General features: G+C 37.6%; 1 protein-coding gene across 1 annotated transcript in view; it reads left to right on the top strand.

Annotated features, from left to right (window-relative positions):
• Positions 1–10317, top strand: part of ATP11A (ATPase phospholipid transporting 11A) — a 194681-nt gene that overhangs the window by 157194 nt on the left and 27170 nt on the right. The window contains exons 17-18 of the mRNA XM_042781157.1: positions 2066–2317; positions 5598–5772. Coding sequence (XP_042637091.1) covers positions 2066–2317; positions 5598–5772 — 427 coding nt within the window. The remainder of the gene's footprint in view (positions 1–2065; positions 2318–5597; positions 5773–10317) is intronic.

The following is a 10317-nucleotide window of genomic DNA, read 5'->3' as shown; positions in this document are numbered from 1 at the left end:
GCCAGCCTTCCAGTTTCATAGCTACCCCTCCTTGGGTTTCTGAGGCAGTATCACTACAGAAGTAGATTGCCCAACCTTCCTTCCAAGAGTGGCTGGTGGGTTTGAAGTGCCAGCCTTCCGGTTAGCAGTTAAATGCCTTAGGCACTATGCCAGAAGAGAAAATTTTCTTTTATTGCATGTAGAGTAATATCATAGGAGAGATCATTAACTGGAGATATTAGGACTTTCACCAATGCGAAAGACAATGCTTAAAAATTAATTTAGATATTATTAGAGCAAGGTAGGAATTTATTTATCTATATTCTAAAAATGGGAGCTCTGGTGGTGTAGTGACTAAGGCATTTGACTGCTAACCAGAAGGCTGGTGGTTCAAATGCACTAGCCACTCCTTGGAAGGAAGATTGGGCAATCTACTTCCGTAGAGATAGTGCCTTAGAAACCCAAGGAGGAGTGATTATGAGTTAGACTTACATTTTTCTAATAACATGTAATAGGTTTAATTACTATGTGGTTGCTGTGTTTATGCTTATTTCCTCATTTATTCCTTTCAGTGGCCTGAATTTGACAGAAAGAAGAGTTTGTTCAGGATTAAAGAATGTTCACAGTAGGATAGTGTTTGCCTGGGGTAAAAAGTGGGACTGATTCTTAAAATAAATGATGAAAATAGATTGGCAGAAAAGAAGGAGGATATTGTTAGAAAATTACGTATGGTTTCTTGTAGCTCCAGGAGCTCTGGTGGCACAGTGGGTAAGGCATTCAGCTGCTAACCAAAAGGCTGGCAGTTCAAACATACTAGTTGCTCCATAGGAGAAAGATGAGACAGTCTGCTTCCTTAACAACATACAGCTTTTGAAACCCTATGAGCAGTTCTACTTTGTCCTATAGAGTCCCCCCTATGCATTGGAATCAACTCGGTGGCATTGAGTTTAGTGGTATGATTTGTTATAGTTCTGGAATGCTATGAGTGCTCTTGAGACTAGAAATTTATTCCAGAATCTAACCCAGACTATTCCAGTTAGAATTTAAATCCATTCCTTTCATCGCAGTGTCTGTGGGGAACATACTACATTATTTCATATACTCATCAAAAATTAAGATCCTAATCGAGAAAAAATGACAAGCTACCAAAATGAGGCAAACATGATTTTGATAGTAAACCTTCTGAGAATAACAATATGATTTGATCAATGTCAAGGCAGTCATTCTTTTTTTTTTTTTTTTTGTGATTTGGGTGAAAATTTACAGAGAAAATACACTTTCCATACAGCAGTTCACAAACACTTTGTCTCATGACATTGACCACAATTTACCACAATGCAACAGTTCCCCTCCCACTTTCTCTTCCCTGGGTCCATCCCTCCATGCATTCCTACCCCTTGAGCTGTCTCCCTGTGCATAAGCAGCCCTTCTTTCTCCGATGTCAAGGCAGTCATTCTTCCTTGGGCAAGTTTTTTCATTCTCTGAACTTTGGTTTTTCCACATATGAAATGAAGGTAATAAGGCTGTTGTGAAGATGGAATATTGTACAACACTTGAGGTCGCCATGAGTCAAAATTGACTCAGCAGCAACTGGTTTTGGTTTTAGTAGTGGAATCTTTTGTAGTATTACTAATTGTTTTGTATTATTTAGAAGTTCCTGGGCTCCAAGATAAGTGGCAAAATTAGAACAGTTTATACCAAGAAAAAAGATAATATTACTTATCACCTCATTTCCAGATCTCATTTTCCAGCTGGTTAAGATTTTGTGTTGTTTTTGCTACAACAGACCTTCTTAATGATTGCCTAATATGAGTGTCAGCTAAACAGAAAACTGTGAAACCTAGCAAATGTAGGTTATACAAGGCAGCTTATTTTACTTCTTAAATATTTTAGGTATATTTAACTATTTGATATTATGAAGAGTTTTTTATTTGTTTTGTTTGGTTTTGGTAAGAAGTTAATACACTACTTAAAAAAAAAAAGTTCAGATACTTTATAATAAAATCATGAGCCAGCAGCATGATGCTTTTTAATTTTGGGGGACCTTTGTCAGTATTATTTGTCGTGTCTTTTTAACTTTCTTTAGCCTCCAGGAAAAAGCTGCTGATACCATTGAAGCTCTACAAAAAGCTGGAATCAAAGTTTGGGTTCTAACAGGAGACAAAATGGAGACTGCAGCAGCTACCTGCTATGCCTGCAAACTGTTTAGGAGAAACACACAACTGCTTGAGCTAACCACCAAGAAAATTGAAGAGCAGAGTTTACATGATGTTCTGTTTGAGCTGAGCAAGACTGTTCTGCGCTACAGTGGCAGCCTAACAAGAGACAACTTCTCAGGGTAGGTTGCACTTCCCTTTATCCAGCACAAAAAGGGTTTCAGAGCAACTTTGATGCATTTTACAGAAAAGAAGCCGTGAAATTAAGCTCTGTTTTAAAAATAGCATATCAGAAGCTATTTATATTTCTATGGTCATGTTTTATTAAAGCTTCCTTTGTCTGGTCACCTCATTCAATTAAATTGTCCTGAGTTCAGAGTAACAGGTTTATTTTATCTTTTTTTAACTTTTTTGATATACATCTGTTTGTTCCCTTTATAGCCAGCCCCACACACATGCCATACAATCTCCTCATATATAATGTAACCATTTTTATATATAATTTACCTTTCCCCTATGTACATACTCCCTACTGTTATTTTCAGGATCACATTCAGTACTCTCTTCTAAATCAAAATTTGGAGAATTTTAACTTTCTACCTGTATTTGCAAGGTCATAGAGCTCCTTTGTCCTTATGGAGAATTTGATTCTGTCCATGGGCATTACTAACTTCATCATTTTGGTTAGCATAAACACTGAGGACAAGACTAGCTGATCTGTTCAGCAAAGTGGAAAATGTCTTTTACATCCTTTCTCTAGCTGTTTGAAATGGCAAGGTTTTTATACGTGTGTGAATATATAGTTATGTATGTATATTTGGAGTAACATAGGATAACTGTCACTTGCTTCTAAGACAATTAGGGAGCTCAACTGTAGACTCTTTAGTGTGCCTGCCAGCAGGAGGTAGGAAAATATTAATAATGCATGGTTAGTTGTCTATTAAAACAGTATATGCCCACAGGTTGTTTTTTCTCCAAGATATTCAGCATAATAGTCTGGTAAAGGGTATCAGTGCTGTCCTTGCTGATGCTAGGTGCATTATTTAAGATTAGATTTTATTTGAATTATTTTAAATTTTCATCAATACAGGCAGAACAATAACAGCTCTCTAAACATATGTCTCAAACAATATCATTAATAGCACATGCAAGTAAAATTTTGCTGGAGACAATTCAAAAACAATTGCAGCAGTGTATCAGCAGGGAATTGCCGAAAATTCAAGCTGGATTCAGAAGAGGATGTGGAAAGAGGGATCTGACATCTGCAGAGAATACCAGAATGATGTTTACCTGTGTTCTGTTGACTATGCAAAGGCATTCAACTGTGTGGATGATAACAAATTATGAGTAACATTGTGAAGAATGGGAATTTCGGAACACTTAATTGTGCTCAGGAAGAACCTGTACATAGTCCAAAAGGCAGTCATTCACATAGACAGGGGGATTTAAAATCAAAATAGGTGTGTGTCAGGGTTGTGTCCTTTCCCCATACTTATTCAATCTGTATGCAGAACAAATAATCTAAGAAGCTGGGCTGTATGAATTAAAAAGAGGCATCATAGATAGGAGGAAGACTCCTTAACAACCTGAGATATACAAATGACACAGCCTTGCTTGCTGAAAGTGAAGAAGACTTGAAGCACTTATTGGTGAAGATCGAAGACTACAGCCTTCAATGTGGATTACACCTTAACATAATGAAAACAAAACTCCTCACGGCTGGACCAATAAGCACCATCATGATAAACGGAGAAAATGTGGATGTTGTCAAGGATTTCATTTTACTTGGATCCACAATCAACACCTATGGAAGCAGCAGTCAAGAAATCAGACAACATATTGCATTGGGTAACTCTGCTGCCAAAGACCTCTTTAAAAGTGTTAAAGAGCAAAGATGTCACTTTGAGGATTAAAATGTGCCTTACTCAAACCATGGTCTTTTTAGTCACTTCTTCTGCATGTGAAAGCTGGACAATGCATAAGGAAGACCAAGGAAGAATTAATGCATTTGAATTATGGTATTAGCAAAGAGTATTGACTATACCATGGACTGCCAGAAGAACAGACAAATCTGTCTTGCCAGAAGTACAGCCAGAATGCTCCTTAGAAGCATGGATGGGGAGACTTCTCATGTACTCTGGACATGTTATCAGGAGGGACAAGTCCCGGAGAAAGACATCATGCTGGGTAAAGTAAAAGGTCAGTGAAAAAGAAAAAATTGATGCCTTTGAATTATGGTGTTGGCAAAGAATACTGAAAATGCCACAGACTGTCAAAGGAATAAACAAATTTATCTTGGAAGTACAGCCGGAATGCTTCTTAGAAATGAGGATGGCCAGACTTATCTCACTTTCTTTGGACATGTTATCAGGAGGGACAAGTCCCTGGAGAACAATATCATGCTTGGTGAAGTAAAAAAGGTCAACAAAAAAGGGGAAGACCTTCAATGAGATGCATTGACACAGTGGCTGAATCAATGGGCTTCGATATAGCAACGATTGTGAGGATGGCTCAGGACTGGGCAGTATTTCATTCTGTTATACATGGGGTTACTATGAGTCGAGACTGACTAGACGACACCCAACAACAACAACAATTATATGTAACTTTCAAATTATTCATAAATAGTGCAAAGGTATTTTTCTTCGCCTGATTTTCAGAATGCCTTTTGAGGATTAGGAATATTCCTTATAATTTTGAAACCTGCAAACAGACATATACGACCATGTTCTTTCCAACTCAGATAATACAAGCAGAATATCAAGGAGATAGTAGCTGGTGAAGGTAAAGGTTAGGTTAGCAAATATGGCCAGGAAATTCAAGAATATATACTGATCTCTTTAGAGTGCAAGATACTCTTCTTGTCTTGTTTCAGAGGTACTGGAACTTCCACATGAATCCACAAATAGAAGTGTGTTTCTGCTTTACTTAAGTGAAAAAAAAAAAAAACGCTGTTGAGTAAGTTCCAACTCATAGTGACCCCTCCTTGGGTTTCTGAGGCAGTATCTCTACAGAAGTAGATTGCCCAGCCTTCTTTCCAAGGAGTGGCTAGTGGGTTTGAACCAACAGCCTTCTGGTTACACAGGAGAAGAATGTAGTCAGAGGTATACAGTCAGTACTACAAAAATTGTATTGATAAAACAAGAAGTATTATTCCTTTTAATTCCTTAATCATGAATTTATAGTATCTGTAGGAGCTCTGGTGGCATAGTGCCTAAGGCATTTGACTGCTAACCAGAGGGCTGGTGGTTCAAACTCCTCAGAAAGAAGATGGGGAGATCTATTTCCATAGTGATACTGTCTCGGAAACCTAAGAAGAGGTTGCTGTGAGTCGGTTCTGACTTGATGACAATGAGTTTGGTTTTTGGTTTTTTGGTAGATACCTAAAAAACAATTATATAATCTTCTAAATTCTATAGATTTAGCTATTGAATAATATCTATGATTTGTATAATCTAATAGACTTTCAACAGATATGCAAGACTATGGTTTAATTATTGATGGAGCTGCATTGTCTTTAATAATGAAACCCCGAGAAGATGGGAGTTCTGGCAACTACAGAGAACTCTTTCTTGAAATCTGCCGAAACTGCAGTGCAGTGCTCTGCTGTCGAATGGCACCTTTGCAGAAGGCACAGGTGAATACTTTATTTCTATTTTAATTAGTTAATGATCGAGCTGTATTTAAATATTGAAAATCTTTCATTAATTCTTACAGTCAACCACTCATTTTTTCAAAATCTAGCAAGGTTCTTACCTTTTTTTAAAATAGAAACAAAAGTCTTAAATGATTGAAACAGAAAGATGGATCTCAGTTTGCTTGTCGTAATTAACCACAGGAATTAGTAAATGTTGATTGAATCAGATTTATGACCTCCTCAGACACAAATGCCAGGAGAGATTCCCATCCTTCTCATGTAAAATAAAACTATGTCCACAAAAATACAACCATTTATTAAGAATTTATGCTAACGATGGATTGGAAGGGAATTAACATTTATTACCTAACCTTTGTGTGCCATTTAACAGATATGACCCTGTTAAATGAGTGAAGATATCCTAATTTTACAAATGAAATATCTAATACCTAGGGCATTGAAATAATTTTCCTAAAATGATACAGTTAGAAAACGGCAGAGTCAAAATTTGACCTTTGCTCTGACTCCAAACTTAAGTTCTATGTATTCTGCTGTGTTCTTGCAGGAAACCTGAACTTTTTGTTAGTTTTTTTTTTTTTTTAAATACCTTTAAGAGCATTATAGAATATATGTTTACATATGGGTATGTGCCTGATATCAGTAAACTGAGAATATGTTGGATACATAGATCAATTTGTCTTTAATTGTTTGAGAAAGAAATCCATTCATTCTCAGACTAACCCAATGACTCAGGCTAAAATACATCTTTCACAAACTCCGTAAACAGTGTGTCTTGCAAATAGGTACTTTCTTTAGAATGTTTTTTGTTTTTTATTCATATGTAGTAGAGAACATTGTCATAAAGAATACCTGTGAATTTACTCTTTGCTTTGTATATGTTTCATGTCTTTTTCTGCTCCTCTTTTACTACTTTCTTTTGTATTAAGTGAATATTTTCTAATGTGTTGTTACTAGGAGCTGCTGAGTTGGCTCTGACTCATAGAGACCCTGTGTATGGCAGAAGGAAACACTGCCTGACCCCCGGCCATCTTCACAATCATTGCCATGCTTCAGCCCATTATTGCAGCCCTGTGTAAATTTTCTAATGTAGCTTCTTAGTTTCTTTAAAATTTTTACTATATATTTACAGTTATATTTTAGTGGTTTCTTTGTTGTTGTTAGGTGCCGTCGGGCTGATTTTTCACTTAGATCAACTCCATGTGGGAGAGTCGAACTGCCCTTAGGATTTCCTAGGCTATAATCTTATGGGAGCAAGTTGCCAGGTCTTTCTTCCCGGAAGTTGCTGAGTGGGTTTGAATCGCCAACCTTTCACTTAGCCGTTGAGCACTTAACCATTGCAACACCAAGGCACATTGTGGTTTCTCTTAACTTATCAAATTCAGCTTCAGATTTAGCTTAATTTAGTGATATATAAAAATGTTATTCCTATATAGCTCTATTCTTTTTCCCTCTTTGTGGTATTATTGTTTTACATACTACATTTATTAATGTTACAAATCCAATGATCATTGTTATAGTTAATTACCTTAACACCTGCAGTCCTTTCCTTAGTCCAGTATAGCTTTGCTCTCATCCACCTCCTTTGCTTTGTTATTTCTTGTATGAATGGTCTATTAGCAACAAAATCTCTTGATTTTTGTTTGGGAAAGTATTGTGTCTTCATTTTTGAAAGATCACTTTGCTGGATATAGGAATCTCGGTTGTCGATTTTATTCTTTTGAACACTTTGAATATGTTATCCCACTACCTTCTGGTCTCCATTGTTTCTGCTGACAAAAAAAGAAACTAAACCAGACTCACTGCCATCAAGTCAGTTTGACTCATAGTGAACCCTCCTTGGGTTTCTGAGACAATATCTCTACAGAAGTAGATTGTTCAATCTTCCTTCCGAGGAGTGGCTGGTGGGTTTGAATAGCCAGCCTTCTGTTTAGCAGTCAGATGCCTTAGGTACTATGCCATAAACTTTTTTAGATTGCTTTATAAGTGCAGAATCATTTTTCTCTTGCTGCTTTCAAGATTTTCTCCTTCTCTTTGGCTTTCAGCATTTTTACTATGATTGATTGAGTGTGAGTCTCTTTGTGTTTATCCTACTTGGAGTTTGTTGAGTTCCTGAATATGTGTATTATTGTCTTTCATTAAATTTACAGGGGTTTTAGCCATTAATTCTTCAGATATTTTTCTTTTCCTTTCTCTCTCCTTCTGATACCCCTGTGACATGTATGTTGGTGTGCTTAGTGCTGTCCCATTTTGCTCTGAGATTCTGTTCATTTTTCTCCATTCTTTTTTCTATCTCTGTTCTCGGGCTTGCATAATCTCTGTTGATTTGTTCTCAAGTTCACTAATTCTTTCTTCTAGTAATTCAAATCTACTATTGAGCACCTCTAGTGGATTTTTAAGTTTAAATTAAAATTTTTTTTTTTTTAGTTTTCAACTGCAGAATTTCCATTTGGTTCTTTTTTATGTCTGTCTCTTTAATGATATTCTTAACGGGCCCTGGTGGCACAAGGTTTGTCACTCTGCTGCTAACAAAAGATTGGCAATTTAAACCTACCCAGCATCTCCACAGGAGGAAGACCTGGTGATCTGCTCCTGTAAAGATTACAGCCTAGAAAACTCTGTTGGCAGATCTGCTCTGTCACATAGGGTCTCTATGAGTCAGAATCAACTTGATGAGACCTACAACAACAGTGATATTCTCTATTTGATGTGATATTGTCATTATATCTTCCTTTACATCTTTAATTATGCTTTCCTTTAATTCTATATCTTCATTTATAATTACTACTTGGATGTGTTTTTCTGTTAAATCTGTTATCTGGTCACTATCACAGGCAGTTTCTGTTGCTTCACACACACACACACACACACACATCCCTGTGGTGTATAGGTCTTACTTTCCTGTATAACTCTTCTTTGCATACTTTGTAATCATTTGTTGTAAACTGCACATTTTAGGTTATATTATGGGTACTGCTACTTTCTCCACCCTCCCCAAGGGCTTGCAATTGTTATGTTTTTGTATACTTGTTTAGTGACTGGCCAGATTATTTTAATGAAGTCTACTTCATCCACATAGTGTTTAGCCTCTGTTGTTGCTCCTCTGGGAGATACAGCTTTGGGCATACCCATATTCACTCTGAGATTACAGGGGTATTGGTAAGGTTCTCTTCCTCTCTTCCCCTGACCTCAGTAAGCTGTGAAACTGCCGTGATTGCCAGCTCATTTCTCTACTGTTTTCAACAATGCCCTGAGACATAAATTGTTCTTCAGCATCATCTAATCATATTGTGGATTCTGTGAAGAAATAGTTATTGAGGTCAGTGTTTGTTATTTGTTCTAACCTCAGGAGGGCTCCTCCCAGTTGTCTTATTCCCCAATTCTTTCCTACAAATAAACTAGCCTACAGGCTAAACTGTATCTTCATTAAATCCATAAATCTTCTCCCAGTACTTTTTACCAGTCTCCACTGTTACTGGCAAATATAATACAAATATATTCTTTAGAGTGTCATTTGGCTTGAACTTAACCATATTCTTTTGCAAATGAAGTTAGTTCCTTTGGGAAGAGATGAGGAGCTGTTAAAACAGCTGTAAAACAGACGTTTTTACTGCCTGCTTCTCTCCCCAGGCAGAATCTCTGAGCCAGGGCCCTAGAGCTAAGACAGGGCAAGCTTCTGGGGGAGGGATGCACAGTAGTAGCAGCCTGAGCTCCCCTTTCCTGGCATGGAACTACCACATCATGAGCTGGGGCAAGGGAAATTGGAGTCCCAGCATTCTCAGCACACCATCCCTCATATAGAGCTTCTGTTCTATGAGTAGTAGCTAGGCAAAAGAAGGAAGCTCCCACATCTTGACTAGAGTAAATCCCACCCAGGATATAGACTCAGTAACAGGTAGCTGGTGGCAGAATGAGAAACGCTGAAGTTCTGTTCCCCTGGGAAGAATGCCTTCCAACTGGGAGCTGAGCAAGAGGGAGCCCTGTGTTCTTGACTACAGCATTGTAAAGTGGAGACTTTGCCTAGCTGAGCATGGAGAGATCTGGGAGGGAGCTGTTTTGGTTCAAACACCACAGACTCTTATCTTTCTTACTGAATTTTCATAGATTTTGTTGATCAAATGTTTCTTCGTTTGATATTTGCCCTTACTAGGACCAATTCTGGGAGCTCTGGTAGCATAGTGGCTACAGCACTTGACTGCTAACCAGAAGGCTGGCAGTTCAAACCCACCAGCCACTCCTTGGAAGGAAGGTTGGGTGATCTACTTCCATAGTGATACTGCCTTGGAAACCCAAGGAGGGGTCGTTATGAGTCAGGTCCGACTCGATGGCACATAACAACAACGGGACCAATTCCAGTGCCTTTAAGTGGTTTTTGTTTGTTTAATCATTTCCGCTAATTCTTCTAGAGAGTGGGTCAGTGGAATTCCTCACACTGTCATGTCAAAATTGATGTCCCTAAAAATATAAAAACAAGATTTACTTGGCTAATGCTCAGTGAAGATAATCTGATAGTTGAGAATTCATATA

This window comes from Orycteropus afer, unplaced genomic scaffold (genome assembly GCF_000298275.1).
Source record: "Orycteropus afer afer isolate SDZICR_OR568_19922 unplaced genomic scaffold, OryAfe1.0 scaffold00089, whole genome shotgun sequence".
Lineage (NCBI taxonomy): Eukaryota > Metazoa > Chordata > Mammalia > Tubulidentata > Orycteropodidae > Orycteropus > Orycteropus afer.
This window is presented reverse-complemented; position numbering and strand designations above follow the sequence as displayed.